At 35.8% G+C, this 17,034-nt stretch overlaps 1 protein-coding gene across 2 annotated transcripts; it reads left to right on the forward strand.

Annotated features, from left to right (window-relative positions):
- Positions 1–4,331: 4,331 nt before the first annotated feature.
- Positions 4,332–14,106, forward strand: cdhr5b (cadherin-related family member 5b). 2 transcript variants are annotated; one of them, XM_051884964.1, is made up of 15 exons: positions 4,332–4,514; positions 5,464–5,642; positions 6,703–6,765; positions 6,861–6,950; positions 7,091–7,177; positions 7,427–7,528; positions 7,604–7,780; positions 7,969–8,059; positions 8,152–8,249; positions 8,597–8,803; positions 9,335–9,448; positions 9,527–9,593; positions 9,908–10,015; positions 11,552–11,727; positions 13,356–14,106. In XM_051884964.1, exons 1-15 carry the CDS (start codon positions 4,433–4,435, stop codon positions 13,833–13,835), a joined length of 2,121 nt encoding a protein of 706 aa, XP_051740924.1. In that variant the 5' UTR covers positions 4,332–4,432; the 3' UTR covers positions 13,836–14,106. The 2 variants fall into 2 exon arrangements, with proteins under 2 accessions (XP_051740924.1, XP_051740926.1); XM_051884966.1 differs by lacking the exon at positions 9,908–10,015.
- Positions 14,107–17,034: the final 2,928 nt, after the last annotated feature.

Consider the following 17,034-nt stretch of genomic DNA (forward strand, 5'->3'; position numbering starts at 1 on the left):
GATTTGCTTCATGTCTTGTTTATTAAACAACACCTTTAGCTCTTCAGAGGCACATGTTGGTTAATGAATTTAACACTAGACAACAACTTCCTTTATAAGAGGTTTATAGTAGGCAAAGCAACAATGATTGCAAAGCAATGTGCACGACTCTCAAGATCATAATTAATATACAACCAATCGCAGGCTGGTGATGCAGTTCATATATACAGGTGCTGGTCATATAATTAGAATATCATCAAAAAGTTGATTTATTTCACTAATTCCATTCAAACAGTGAAACTTGTATATTATATTCATTCATTACACACAGACTGATATATTTCAAATGTTTATTTCTTTTAATTTTGATGATTATAACTGACAACTAAGGAAAATCCCAAATTCAGTATCTCAGAAAATTAGAATATTGTGAAAAGGTTCAATATTGAAGACACCTGGTGCCACACTCTAATCAGCTAATTAACTCAAAACACCTGCAAAGGCCTTTAAATGGTCTCTCAGTCTAGTTCTGTAGGCTACACAATCATGGGGAAGACTGCTGACTTGACAATTGTCCAAAAGACGACCATTGACACCTTGCACAAGGAGGGCAAGACACAAAAGGTCATTGCAAAAGAGGCTGGCTGTTCACAGAGCTCTGTGTCCAAGCACATTAATAGAGAGGTGAAGGGAAGGAAAAGATGTGGTAGAAAAAAGTGTACAAGCAATAGGGATAACCGCACCCTGGAGAGGATTGTGAAACAAAACCCATTCAAAAATGTGGGAGAGATTCACAAAGAGTGGACTGCAGCTGGAGTCAGTGCTTCAAGAACCACTACGCACAGACGTATGCAAGACATGGGTTTCAGCTGTCGCATTCCTTGTATCAAGCCACTCTTGAACAACAGACAGCGTCAGAAGCGTTTCGCCTGGTCTAAAGACAAAAAGGACTGGACTGCTGCTGAGTGGTCCAAAGTTATGTTCTTTGATGAAAGTAAATTTTGCATTTCCTTTGGAAATCAGGGTCCCAGAGTCTGGAGGAAGAGAGGAGAGGCACACAATCCACGTTGCTTGAGGTCCAGTGTAAAGTTTCCACAGTCAGTGATGGTTTGGGGTGCCATGTCATCTGCTGGTGTTGGTCCATTGTGTTTTCTGAGGTCCAAGGTCAACGCAGCCATATACCAGGAAGTTATAGAGCACTTCATGCTTCCTGCTGCTGACCAACTTTATGGAGATGCAGACTTCATTTTCCAACAGGACTTGGCACCTGCACACAGTGCCAAAGCTACCAGTAGCTGGTTTAAGGACCATGGTATCCCTGTTCTTAATTGGCCAGCAAACTCGCCTGACCTTAACCCCATAGAAAATCTATGGGGTATTGTGAAGAGGAAGATGCGATATGCCAGACCCAACAATGCAGAAGAGCTGAAGGCCACTATCAGAGCAACCTGGGCTCTTATAACACCTGAGCAGTGCCACAGACTGATGGACTCCATGCCACGCCGCATTGCTGCAGTAATTCAGGCAAAAGGAGCCCCAACTAAGTATTGAGTGCTGTACATGCTCATACTTTTCATGTTCATACTTTTCAGTTGGCCGAGATTTCTAAAAATCCTTTCTTTGTATTGGTCTTAAGTAATATTCTAATTTTCTGAGATACTGAATTTGGGATTTTCCTTAGTTGTCAGTTATAATCATCAAAATTAAAAGAAATAAACATTTGAAATATATCAGTCTGTGTGTAATGAATGAATATAATACACAAGTTTCACTTTTTGAATGGAATTAGTGAAATAAATCAACTTTTTGATGATATTCTAATTATATGACCAGCACCTGTATATATATATGAAGATTTTTAATGGTAGCCTGCATAAATACGATATAGGCTAATCAAAGTGAGGTACATAGACTTGTGTACCTCATGATACTGGATATTATCATGGTATTACCATCGATCATCACCATCACAATTCATTTATTGCAAGCAAATTGTGAGGAAAAACAACATTTCTAAGGACTGGGTTTAATATCGTCAAACTTTTCTTATTGTCTATACATACAGCACGCAGAGCACCTACAGAAACGTCCACTTTTGGTATGGCAGGATGTCTTAAAATGTATTTCTTTTTAGTAACATTTAAACTTAGACCACATTATTAGATTACACTTTGACTTTATGAATACACATATATGACAGCTTAATGACTTTTTTTTTTTTTTTTGTGCATTTATTTAAAGACTGCATGTACCTTTGTTTTTTGTCGCTGGTGTTACCTTACTTCTCTGGCAATTTTAAAAAATTTTATGAAATATTATTTCTCAATTTTTTCAGCACGTGCAGTCAGAGTTACAGAAAAATAATGATAACGCAAAAAATATGAAGATTATGTGTTATTTATTTTAATCAGGTTAGTTAATAGTGTGATCGAATGATGTTAGTTCATTTGCGCAACCATGTATTTGCTGTAACAATGAAAATATTTGAAAAACAGTTATAAACAAGTAATGATGCAATCCTTTAAATCTTAATTCTTGAGTGTAGCAGAATTCAATGATGTAAAATTATTATCATGTCACATATGACACATTTCATTTAATGTGACAGACAAAAAAACAGTAACACCAGTGACAATTTTCATAAAAAAGTAACACCAGTGACCGTAACACCAGTGACAATTTTCATGAAAAATGCATTTTACAAAATGGCTGCTGCAAGGTGTCAAACCACATGTTGTCAATCATGTTATACTCACTAAATTAGTTTAATCCATTTGTATTCTAGTTTTTAAAAATTCCCTAACAATAAAGTAGGTCATACCAGTCATACTTAAACTAAAAGTTATTTCAAAATAAGAGATTTTTGTCAAAGGTAACACCAGTGACACAACTCCAGGGGACCACTACTTTCATTAAATATTATAATATTTATTCAGCATTTGTTTTTTGTTTTTTTAATGTCATTTACATCATATATTTGATAGTTATGTATAATTATTGTATTTTAAATGGTAGTTTCTGACCTCAAAATAAAGCACTTTCCCTCTGTACATGACTGTGGGGACGAGCACTTCTGTGGCGCTTGGAATTTTTATAATTAATTAAAAAACATATACTGCCACATTGATGGCTCAAGAAGGTTTAATTGTTCAAATAACATTGTTTCATTTTAAAATAGTGTGAATTCAGGGTGATTGGGACACTTTTTGCCATTGAGATGACTTGGAAAAAGTGTCCCAATCAACCTGAATTCACCCTATAAAAAAAATTGTAATCCTAAAGTGTTTTTCAAGTGTAATATATAATAATATAATAAAGTGTAATATATAATATAAAGGCTAGGGACAGAAAAGTGGACCCTGCTTCGATCATAACGTTTGTGCGGTATGTGGTCATGTGTTTTTGAAGGAAGAAATATAAATATAGCAGGTATGTCTAGCAAATAATTTCTCTTCCTTATCGCGTCTTTCATCAGTCGTGCAGAATAATATAACAAGATACTTACATATTACAGTAAATGAGAGCGAGATAAGATTACTTGAATCATTTGCTTGAAGATTACCGTTACCGTAAGTGAAACCTGTCTACGCCCACTGATGATAGCATGCGTTACTAGCATCGCATATTTGTGTGTGCGCGCGATTTCATCGAGTACAACAGGTTCCTGAATCAACATCTTTGTTAATCCTGGAACATTCCAATCAACCAATCAGATTACAGTTTGTCAAGTTTAGGCTTACAACCAGGGTTAGGTGCTTCTTCTCCGTGTTATTCACCTATCATTTCCCTCAGATTTTATGGAGAGGTTATGTAGGGTTAGGTTTAAGGATAGGGATAGCATTTTTTATGAATTTACTCTTCTTTGATGCTGCTAGCTATTTCACTCAAACTTATGCATACTTAAATTTGTTTTCTATGTGGATTGATCCCTCTGTTGACAATGTTTCCCATTACTTCTAAATTTATGGCACTTTTTCCCATTCAGGAATATAAACTGGTAGTTTACCAAGGAATAAAATAGAAGCTACATTAATGTTAAAAACATTCATTGCCAATACAATTCTTTATTGATCTAAGCTGTATTTTATAATGGATGTTTCAATTTCACATTTTAAGTTATATAACATTTTGGAAACAGCACTGCTACTAATCATCTGCACACAACTAAAATTTTATTTTGTAAACATTGTTCCTTATTATGGTCATGGTTTATGAGATGTACATGTACATTTAAAGCAGCTGTGTGAATGTCTATGAGGCAAAAGTCCACCTGTGCTCATCTTTATAGCCAATAAAGCAGCATGAGATAAGCATCCGTCTCAAAGGTTAAGATTGAAGTCTATTTTCACACATTAGCTATTGCTCACAAATGCCTGATGGGAATTTGATTCAGTCAGAACAAAGGGAGTCGTCTTCGATATTCCTTTATTGATCCACCGTCTAACCAGAAAAAATGGATTTGAGGCCTAAAGAATCTTCTGCTGTTTTCTTTCTCCTAGTTATTTTCACACTCAACAAGTTCAGTGAAGCGCAAAGTAAGTGATGAACATTTTAAACTGAAAAAATATTACATCTTCTTTTGTAGGTTAAAACAGTTAGAAACATAAAAATCCCCAGTGATTTATGATCTTACACTGTGGGAAAACATGTAGGCCTATGATCAGATATGATCATTACAAAATCTTGTTAATCTTGAAAATGTTAATAGTTGTAAGATTTTGTTTCAAGCTGTGCTAGTTATGGTTAATTGAACATCAAGGCAATTTTCTTTCAAGAATAAGACATGGTCGATTCAGGAAAGTGTAACACTATACGATCATACTGAGTGATCAACTTCTAGCATTAATCATAAACCTTTTATACATTCTAATAACAGTAATGATGTTTTATGTGCATATGTTTTACTGTGGATACATTTAAAAATGCTTTGAAAATTAAAAACTAAAATTGTGGTCAAACAGTACTCCAACTTTTCATTTAGTCTATATTCTATATAAAAAAATCTGCTTAATCATATTTTTAATTAAAATGACCTTTTTCAACTAATTCAATGCTTTTTGAAATATGTGAATTTAAAGGGATGAAAATTCTGTCATCATTTACTCACCCTCAAGTTGTTCAAAACCTATATGAATTTCTTTCTTGTATGAAAAATGTATTAATTTCTATTTTGAAAAATATGGGTAACCAAGCTGTCGATGGACCCCATTGACTTCCATAGTATACTATGGAAGTAAACGGGGGTCCATCGACTGTTTGGTTACTGACTTTCTTCAAAATATCTTGTTCAGCAGAGGGAAAAAAATTCATAAAGGTTTGGAACAACTTGAGGGTGAGTAAATGATGACAGAATTTTTATTTTTCGGTGAACTATCACTTTAAGTAGGACTACTTGTATTTTGTTCCATACTTTCACTTTTTGCAGTGCCAACCAAGACCATTCATGACTATTAATTCTGAATTCCCTTTCTCTGAATGGTACAGACCTTTGTTCTGCAGATCCCATAAGTTTTATTAAGGAAAACAATGCTATTGGTGACATAGTTACAACAATCACCGCTGAGGATGGGGTGACGGCCACAATCACTAGACAAACTCCAGCGGGTCTCTTCAGCATTGACGGATCATACAATCTCATTGCTGAAACTGTGATGGACTTTGAGGTTAATATGAAGAGTCTGTTGTTGTGTTCAGCCAATACACTCTAAATGTGTCATTTACATTGTTTTTTTTTCCTGGGGTGTAAAGTACAAAGTACTTACTAAATGTGCTTCATTCTTGTGAAGAAATGTCTTTGCACTCAACACAACTAGAGTCTTCGATCTAAACTGGTGTGTTTTGGTTGTTTTCTCCAGTGCTTGAAATGGGCCGGTATGTGCCGGGACACTAGGGTGACCAGACGTCCCCGTTTTCCAGGGACAGTCCCGGTTTTTGGTGTTCTGTCCCTGACTGGGGCTGTCCCCGGAAATGTCCCCGTTTTATAGCTCCTTCAAAACAACCCGCAAATACGTTGCAACATAACCCGACCAGCATACAACAGCCTGTGTAGTGATCATGTTCACCAACAGAGGGGGCTGTGCAGCTACAATTGGTCGCGCGCGCGCCGCTACTTCATGAGGAACGTGATCTGGATGTGGACCAGAGCAAAGCGTCATTATCGTCAAATATCAAAATAAACATCGTTATCGGTTTATAGGTAGTAACATACTAACTATTCATGTTAAATTAAAGTAATACTGTTTGTATGTTTTATAACAGGGCCTCAACAGCGTGCGAGATTGTTTTGCACAATTTTAAACGTCCACTCTCAGCCATCTCTCTTTCTACAGTCTTTCTTCAAATCTCTCTCTCCTCCCCCATCATGAGTGGACACGCCCCCTGCTGCTGATTGGCTACAAGTGTGTTGTGCCGCTCTGTCCGATCCACTTTCAACAGCGTTTAAGGATGAAAAAGTTCTCTTGAAATTACTTAAGCGATAATAGAATTGATTTTAGATACTTAAGTACAATTACACATCATTTTTTATTTTACTTTCAAGTATGGTTTTGGTTTGATACTTAAATGAGTAAGATTTTGATAAAGTAATAGTTTAGCTTAATTATTTCTCAGTACTTTTACACCCCTACCTGTATTCTGTTTTACGTATAGTATTTCAAAGAAGCCAATTTGTTTAAAATACTTTGTTCAGACTAACATATCTTTTATGTTTTGTGATTTTCTTAGACGTTTGACAAGAACACACCACATGAGGTGAATGTTGAGTGTACAAAAGCTGATTCTACTCCTGTAAGTATTGATGTTTTATTAAAATGAACCTAAAAAATCCTTTCAGATGTTTGCTATTGAAGTAAACTCCTGCATGTCAAATTTGTATCTTATAGACCGCATTGGTTCTGAGAATAGTCGTTGAGGATGTAAATGATAATCCACCAGCGTTTGCACAGAGTCAGTACTCACTAGCTGTTGATGAGGTACAATGTCAACATCCTGTTATACTTCTTTTGCTGATGAACTTTTAACGTTGCGTTTGTTGTACAATTTACCTGTTTATTTCTCTACTTTTATCTCATGACCATTTTCAAAATCTGAAAGCTTGTAATGATTTTTGTAGTTAACAAAAGTGGACACCAGTGTTGGTCTAATCACAGCAACCGATCCTGATGAAACTGATAGACTTTACTACCGTCTGGTTCCTGAGGTACGCAACAGAAATCCCAAAGAATGAGTATAGAGCTTGTATACATTGCATTTCATGGTAATCACAAGAGTCCTGTTGGGAACTAAGTGTTCTCTAAGATTCTCTAAGAAAATTCCCCTTTAAATGCCTTTAATGCTGGTTCCAAATTATAATTGAAATTTCACTAGGAATACTTTTCATGGTCCAGTCTGTCTAGTCACAAACGAGCATCTCAGGTCTCTCTGTAACAAGGCTTTTGTTCTCTCTCAGGAATATTTCTACCTCCAGGCCGAATTCAGTCCCAACATTCTGGTGAAAAATTCTCTGGATTATGACAAAGTTCAAAAAATCTCAATGACGCTCTATGCACAGGTGAGTTGGTTTGAGGTTTAACTTCCTAAAGATGCTCCTTTTTGTACAAACAACTTTCATTTGATGACACTTCAGGACACGCCAACTGGATCTACAGGAGTAGTCTCACACACTACCTCAACCACCGTTGAAGTCAATATCGCAGACATTGACAATCGTCCACCGTGGTTCCAGCCCTGTACAGAAACAGAGATTGTCACAAGCAAAGTGTGCATGAACTCTGGTTATGAAGGGACAGTCAACGCGAATGTGGTGAGTTTCTCAAGGCCAATTCAAACTGCCCCAACAAACTAACATTTCACACATTATAAAGTTGGCTAATGGGTGTAGAAATAATAGGAAACATAACAAAAGTCAACGTTCATTGGGGCATGATTTAGCTTAAAGTGGTGGACTGATCTTGAGTTACAGCATCAGATGAATGTTTTTGTACACCACAGATAGGTCCTTTGTCCTTGACGCCAGGTCCAGTGTATGCCATTGATGGTGACAAAGGCAGGGACGAGGCTATTTGTTACACATTTCTTGGAGGTGAGTTTATAGTCCTCATGGGTTGAAATAAAGAATTTATGTTCCTCCAGGAAGAGTCAACAGGTTTTAATTGGTGAATTGTACATGTTCAGGAAATGAAGATAATACATTTGAAATCAACATTGACACTGGGACCATCACAGTGCTGGAACAAGTACGGGTGCCAGGACCGATTGTTCTAACAGTCATGGTGAGAGAAAAAATTTGTTTTGAATGTTGCATGCACTCAAAAACTTCCATTTGGGAACCACAGTATATCTTCTGCACTCTTACAAATAAAGGTTCTTTATTGGCATCAATGGTTCCATGAAGAACCTTTAACATCCATTCCACGAAATGTTCTTCATAGTGGAAATAGTTTCTTCAGATTATTAAAATGTTCTTTACACTAAGAAAAAAAAATGTTCTTTGAAGAATGTTAACTGAAAGGATCTTTGGGGAAACAAAAATTGTTCTTCTTTGGCATCACTGCCAAACCCCCTTAAGGAAACATTATTTTTAAGAGCTTCCTAAACCAAATTTACCTGGTTTCCTTAGGCATATCAGAAGGATAACGCTGATCAGTTTGCCACCACCACAGTCATCCTGAAGGTGGTGATATCCAGCAATTACCCTCCGACATTTGTGAAGCCAAGTTACGAAGGTTTTATCTCAGAGGATGCAGGTGTGGACAGCCTGGTGCTGGAGAGCAAAACGTCCAACAGACCCCTCCGGGTTCAGGCTACCGATGAAGACTTTCTTGATGTAAGAAAATCTTGGATTGCATTGAATAGTTAGTAAAAATGTTACATCAATTGCTACATTTCATTGGCTATGTTTCCTTCCACTTATTTTTATGCACATTTTGTGATATCGCATAAAAAACGCTGGATGGAAATGCCAAGATGGGCATAAATTCTTAAAAATGCGCTTAATTGAAGAGGATTTATCTGAATTTATCCGATAAGAAGACATGCAAATAAATTACAATGGAAACACATTTTCAGAATAAATCCCCCAATGTGCAACAAAAAGCTCATGTGATATTTCCTCAAGAGTGGATGTGATTGGATGACTGAACTAACCAGTGGACCAATTACACTCATTCTCAGTCGCACTGAATTAAATGATTCATAAAACCACTCTTGACTAAACTGTTGCATTCAATACAGTGTTACAATTTGCGTAAGAATGGTTTTCGATTGATTTACACAAATGTTTTCTGCTCAGATTTCATAAATGATGTCCATTATTGTAATATTTCTTGTGTAAACAGCTGGATTTCTGTTTTTGTAGGGGTATAATCCTTACATCAAATTTGAGGTTGTAGATGGTACTGAATTCTCAATTACTCCAGAGGGTTTCATACTCATGGCGAAGGCGATTTCAGCTGGCACTGTGAATTTACGAGTAAGAACATATTTCATACAATGTTTAATGCACTTTGACACATGAAAATATTTATAACTGTGACTCAATGTGACTCAGATGAGGGTGGTTGACACAAGCAATGATGAATCGAGCACTGTCTCCCTTACGGTTGAGGTCACGCCAGGTAAGACCAGACCAATACTGCATGCTATCAAGATAACACCTAATTATAACAGGGATAATTAAAAGTGGCTAGCAGGGTGTGGGCTAATCATGGTGCTTTTTGGACGTCCTGGCTTTCAGCAAACAGTTTGGGTGAAGGATGTGTGGATATCCCTTTCTAGGGTTCAGCCCAATCCATTTTCATTTCAAGCCATCGAAGGGAAACATCCATAAATAGTACAATGCGAGTGATTTGGTCCATAAATTGAATTTCAAAGATTCACTTGAATCAGTCAACAGCAAAGCTCTTGACTGGCGAAACCCTTTCTTCTACAGGGGTTCCCACTACCACACCGGTCACTACTATCATGACTTCACCCATCGTAACAACAGATCAGACCGCTAACACACAGCTAACAGACATCACCACCACCTCTAATCCAGGTACCCACACAACTATGCTACGCTATGCTAACTAGCCTTGCTAAATATTCTGTGGCCAGTTGCATAAACTTAAGGTGCGTTCACGGCATGTCATATCGGAATTACCATCCTCTTACAACTCTGAATTTTCTGCAGGTTACACTTTATTACACTCGATTGTCCACTTTAGACATTCTACTAACTAAAAGTACGTTGCAACTATGTGTCAACATGTTAACTAACAGAGTATTAGTACACTCTTAAGAAAAATGGTTCTAAACAGTACCAAATTAGGGTTCTTCAGCTTGTAACAATAGCAGAATCCTTTTTGGTGTTAAATAGATCCTTTTTGGTGTTTTTTATAAGGTTCTATAAAGAATCATGCTTTGAAAGTGCTATATAGGACCTTAATGGTGTTATAAATAACCTTTTTGTTAATAGTTTATTTTTACTAATATTAGTATATTTACAGTTACAGTGTGTCTCTTCTATATGTTTATGTAAAGAAAAAATGTTTATGAAGGCCAAATCAGATTTGACAAACCAGAAGGCGGGAAAAAAGAACCCTAAACTCTAACACAAAGAACCATTTCAGCATATAAAGGGTTCTTCAAGACGATACAGTTCTAAATAGAACTGTTACTACCTGTACAAAACCTTTAAAGAACCATCTTTCTTAAGAGTGTAGATTGTTAGGTTAGAGATCGGGTTAGTAGAATAATTAACGTACTTGCAAATTTACTTGTAGTCAGTAGAATGTCTGCTATGGGAGCATCAAAATAAAGTGTTAGCAGATATTAAACAGTCTACTAATACTCTAATGACTGGTAGCTGACATGTAGTTGCAAAGTTACTTAGTACAATGTCTAAAGTGGACTATTGAAATAAAGTGTTACGTTTCTGAAAGCTGCCACTTGTACCACATGACAGCTGCAGATGATAGTGTTGCCACAGAAAAGCAAAATTACTAATCTGAGGATGTGAACCACTCCAAGTAGAATGTCACGGGTTGTCATCTCGTAATTATGACATGGCGTGAACGCAGCATTAACCTTTATGCTAAGACTTTGTCTTAAGAACTAGTCTGACCAACTAGCAGTAACCCAAGTCTTATTTTTCAAATTCAAATTAGACCTGTTTACGTTTTTATTTAACTGGACATAAAAAAGTTATGAACAGTCCTATAGAAAAAAAAAATTGATGACTAATTTTTAAGACTAGTCAATAAATAAAGCATTTTATCCAACCGGCCACTGGTGCCATCGTAGCACATAATAAAACTGATTTAAAATATTCCTGAATGTATCACGGTGCTAATCACATGGAATTTACTGAATCAAGGTTGCATGTTTTATGCTTCTTGGACACTTTTGGACACTGGCTATAAGGGTGTGTGCTAATATTTGTGAAAACACATAAGCATGTAATTCGAAATGATTGCAATTGTGAAATTCCAGCAAAGTTAAGCCAAGGCAGTTTGTGTATCATTCTTGTAAACCCAGTTAATATTTAGCATAGTCATGCCAAAAACTGTTTCTTCCCTCTCTTGTGCTCCAGGAGGACAACAGCTGAAAGCAGGGGAGTTCAGTACGGAGGAAATGGCAGCTGTAGGAGCCTCTTTGGCTGTGGTTATCGTTCTCTGCTTGGTTTGCATTGGACTGATGGTGCACCGCATCAAGGGCCATAACACAGACTGGAAGAAGATCTCCGAGGCTAGCATCTTCCGTAGCACAGTGAGTTTCCACACTCTTTAATCAAAATAGTAAATAAATGTATTTTCACATAAATTCACATTGAATCAAATTCCAACGTAATTGGTCACATTTAATGTTCATAAAACCATTCTTGCGTAAAATTTCAGATTGAACTGATCTGTTTTCTACGGAGCCCCGCACATGACATGCAGGAAAAAATAGTAGGCTAAATCATGTGCACTATTTACTATTTCATTCCCTCGATTTATAAATTGTGTGCACGATTTAGTAATTCATTCCCTTGATTTGTTAAATCATGCGCACGATTTATAAATCGAGGGAATGAATTAGTAAATCTAGCACACGACTTAGCAAATTGAGAGAACGAATTAGTAAATAGTGTGCACAATTTAGCAAATCGAGGGAACAAATTTGTAAATCTGGCACACAATTTAGCAAATCGAGGGAACGAATTAGTAAATCTGGTGCACGATTTAGCAAATCGAGGGAACGAATTAGTAAATAGTGCACACAATTTAGCAAATCAAGGGAACGAATTAGAAAATAATGTCCACGATTTAGCAAATAGAGGGAACAAATTAGTAAATAGTGTGCACAATTTAGCAAATCGAGGGAACAAATTAGTAAATCTGGCGCACGATTTAGCAAATCGAGCAAACGAATTAGTAAATCTGGTGCACAATTTAGCAAATCGAGGGAACGAATTAGTAAATAGTGCGCACAATTTAGCAAATCGAGGGAACGAATTAGTAAATAGTGTGCACAATTTAGCAAATCGAGGGAATGGATTAGTAAATAGTGCGCACGATTTAGCAAATCGAGGGAACGAATTAGTAAATAGTGCACACAATTTAGCAAATCGAGGAAACGAATTAGTAAATAATGTGCACAATTTAGCAAATCGAGGGAAAGAATTAGAAAATAATGTCCACGATTTAACAAATCGAGGGAACGAATTAGTAAATAATGCACACGATTTAGCAAATCGAGGGAACGGATTAGTAAATAGTGCGCACGATTTAGCAAATCGAGGGAATGAATTAGAAAATAATGTCCACGATTTACTGCGCATAAAGTAATATTCAAATTTTCATTGAATAGCTTGTAAAAGCATTTTCTATCCTTACATACATTTTCAGATTGAATTTCAAAAATAGTTCATAAATGTATTCTCATGTAAATTCTTATTGATTGCAACCAATTATGTTGAATTTGATTCAGCGTTCATAAAACCATTTATGTGTAAAATTTCAGATTGAACTGAACAATGTTTATAAACTATTCTATATATATATTTTTCTGATTCTCAAGTAAATTATCACATTACAATGTTCATAAATCTATTCTTACGTTAATTTTTGGATTGAATTGAATAGTTCGTAGAAGCATTCTCATGTTAATTGTCAAATTAAATTAAATCGTTCACAAAATTATCCCTACATTTTCAGATTAAAATAGTAAATAAATGTATTCTCATGTAAATTCATATTAAATCAAATTCTCATATAATTGGTCACATTCAACATTCATAAAACCTTTATTGCATTATGCCAAACTTGATGACAATTTTTACGAGAACTATTCCGTTAATGTTAGTACTTTCTATATCTAGAGCATATTTATTGGAGTATTTTTTGTTTTTACAGCTTGGTGGGGGCTCGGGTGGTCCTAAGGAGGGAATGCAGTACAGCAACGAGGGCTTCCAGCATGATGGGGATTCTGGAAGTGTGAACTCTAATTTAGCTGCAGACCTGAAGAATAAACTGGAGTCTGAGCTGAAGCCACAACAGAGACGTGGGCTATCGCAGGAGAATATGACCCTCAGCGCCGCCTCCGTTCTCCAGACCACCAGCAGTACTCCGCCCGACTCCAGCAGCCTGGCTGAAACCATCGACGGAGAGAAGGAAGTAAAACCAATCCTGACCAAAGAGCGGCGCACTGAGGAGGGCTACAAAGCGGTCTGGTTTAAGCAAGACATTGACCCCAACACCAAAGAGGACGTGGTCATCATTCCCGACAGTGGTGAAGCGGACGGAGACCATGAGGAAGATGACGACAGCGAGGATGAGGACAACCTAAGGACTGACTTGGATTCAGAAGACGAGGAAGATCTGACGTCCATTTGACACACATGTTTATCCTTTTTCATATTCCTTTCTGTTAATAAGTCTGTAAATATGTTTCACAAAAAGAATATAATTTTCAGTTTCTAGCAAAACTAAGTCAACATGAAATCATAACTGAGCCTATTTGCTTTCTATATATATATATATATATACTGTAAACCTGAATAAGTTGGCAAAACTTAAGAAATTCAGTTTAAGTAAGCAGAACGGGCAGATTTCAATTTTGTACTCATACATTTTACTCATACATTTAATTGCTAATTTGAGTAAATCGATTCATACATTTAACTTAAAATTATCATGTAATTTCAACTTAATTTTAAGAAGTGGAAATTTAGCTAGCTATAACTGCTAATTGGTAACACAATGCTTTGATAACATTAGCATAGCATAACAATTGCTGAAAGAGTACAGCAATATAGAACATTTATGATATATCTGTTCTCAAACCAAGCTCATGCTCCACTCGTCATCATGATGGAAACCGCCCAAAAAAACACATAACAGAAACTCTTCTAAATTAGCATAGCTAAACATTAAACAATACGAAATCTCCCACTTATCATTAATCTTGCAGAAAAACATTTCACTTAATTTTAGCATTTATTCTCCCTTTCGAGTGTCATGGCAAAGCATGCTGGGAAATAGAAATCCCAGCCCAGTTTCAGGTAAATTTAAGTTTGTCTAAATTAAAAGAAACAAGTTCATAAAACTCAAAAAATGAAACAATTCAGATTTCTTAAAATGTGTCAGTATCATGAGCTCAAAAAAAGAAAGAAAGTTCTAAATACTCTTTAATTTGAGTTTGCCCTACTCAAAGCAATTAATTATTTTGAGCATTGGGGTTTACAGTATGTATATATATATATATATATATTATACTCATATATACACATCTCCTTCATTTATCATATATATATATATATATATATATATATATATATATATATACACACACACACACATACACACACATATATTATACATTTACAAACTTTTCTGTTAGATGCAATTAATCATGATTAATCGATTTGACAGCACTAATATATATATATATATATATATGTTTCTGTTATGTGTGACTGATTCATCAGTGCACATTATTCTGAAGCAAAAGGCTTTTCATAAATCTAATAATTTAATTAATATCACTCAGAAATACACCGGATTGTGGAAGTAAAATAGGTTGTGAACCGTTTCACGTTGACTAAGTGCCGTGTACAAAAACTATGGTTACACTTTATTTTGATGGTCCAGTTCAGACATTCTACTAACTATTAGTATCTTTGCAACTACATGCAACTAACTCTCAAATAAAGTGTTACCAAAAATATTTTTATTAATAGTTAATCAAAATAATTTTTTTTTCTTTCACTGTAAATTGTTTGATGTCGGTTCTTTGTAGAAATTTACTGCAAAACATGAAAAAAAAAATAAAAAAAATAAAATCTACAATAATTACTTACAGCTAGAGTCATTTTTACACCACAAACATTACCAAATAATACTTTTTTTTTTTTCAAAATCAACCTCATGGTTTACTTATAGTTGATTGCACAGGCGAAAGCATTCTAACAGTGAGTTCACTTATCACTGAAAATCAGATATGTGGCCTGTATGGTGAGACAGTTGCTATAACGACCTTGTGACGTAAGCTGTTATGTGTGTTTGTGACATTGCAGTGGACTGCTGCCCTTTCACATAACAATGATCATAAATTATTTTATAATAACATAGATGAGCTTTAATGATTAACCTGAGAATGTGATGTGCCTGTGAATGCTGTATTGATAGTTTGCATGCTTTTATATATGACATATCAAACAAACACACTGAAACAGATCTATTAGTTAATCTGACAAAATATCTCAAGTGTTACTTGTTCTTTTTTGGACCATTAAGTCCAAGTTTTTGTATTGCACTGGTTTATTCGATCTCATAACAATGAAAGTGAATCTTGGACTTGCTTTATGTGTTTCTATGTTCATATCAACGACAATATGAATCTGCAGCGGTCAGGTGGTACAAGTCGGAGCTCTCAGAAAATTCAGAGTTTACAATTTGTGATTACGAGTTCTACGAGGACGTGAATTCTTGTTGCAAGTCGGAACCTCGTAATTACGGTAATTCTGACATGGCGTGAACATATCTTATATATATATACCTTGCACTAGAGAAACAAGCGCAGCCATCTTTAAAATTTTGTGTTTGAACTTCCGTTTTTGCGGTAGCTCCATATATTTCTATTGCATCGCTGTTGAAGAGTAATAGCTGGTGAAGTGTATTGTAGAGTTAAGCAAAGATATCATGAGCATTGCAATGTTTGAAGCAGATGTCATAACAAATGTCAGTTAGACCGGAAAGATTTTAAAACGAGCGGTTCATTCATAAAACCGTTAGATCTTACCTTCATGCTGTGGAAATACAAACTAGAAGACTGAACACAACGAGCGCAGCGCTGAAAAGGGGCGGTGCTACATAAGGTCTAGTCAAAGCCTCTGGAAGCCTCTTTAGCCAAAAAGGCGTAACGGCTAATGCTAACGCTCGGCACGGGCGGTAATGGCAGTATGCAGGAAAGGAGACCAGAGGCCATTAGACGATAGGCTGAGAGGTGCCGCACGTGATTAAGTTAGCAGTTATGCTTTCTCCAATGGTAAGAGATACAGACCCTCTCATCTCCCTTTAATATACAATCTCTGGTCTAGTTAGACCTTAGGCGCCAGAGAAACGTGCGCGCAGCCATCTTTAGAAATTTGTCTTTGAACTTTCGTTTTTGCGGTAGCCCTTTATATTTCTCTGTCATCGCAGTCAAATAATAATTAACTGGTGAAGTGGATTTACTTATTGTAGAGAAGTTATCATGAGCATAATGTTTAAAGCAGATGTCTTAAATGTCAGTATGATTTTAAAACGAGCAGTTCATTCATAAATACATAAGATCGCTGTGGAAATACAAACCGGAAGTCTAAAGACGAGCGAATTCAGCGCTGAAAAGGGGCGGGGCTACATAAGGTCTAGGGCTATAAACAGTTTTGTTAAATAAAATAAAATAAAATAAAATATAAAATACTTGTACTTTATTTCAGCTAGCTGCTAAAACAAAATTTAGTTTTTTATTTTCATTTAGTTTAACTTGATGTACTAAAGTAACTAAAACTGAAATAAAAATGAATACAAAAAAATATATGGACATATTTAA

This window comes from Ctenopharyngodon idella, chromosome 24 (assembly GCF_019924925.1).
Source record: "Ctenopharyngodon idella isolate HZGC_01 chromosome 24, HZGC01, whole genome shotgun sequence".
NCBI classification, from domain to species: Eukaryota; Metazoa; Chordata; class Actinopteri; order Cypriniformes; family Xenocyprididae; genus Ctenopharyngodon; species Ctenopharyngodon idella.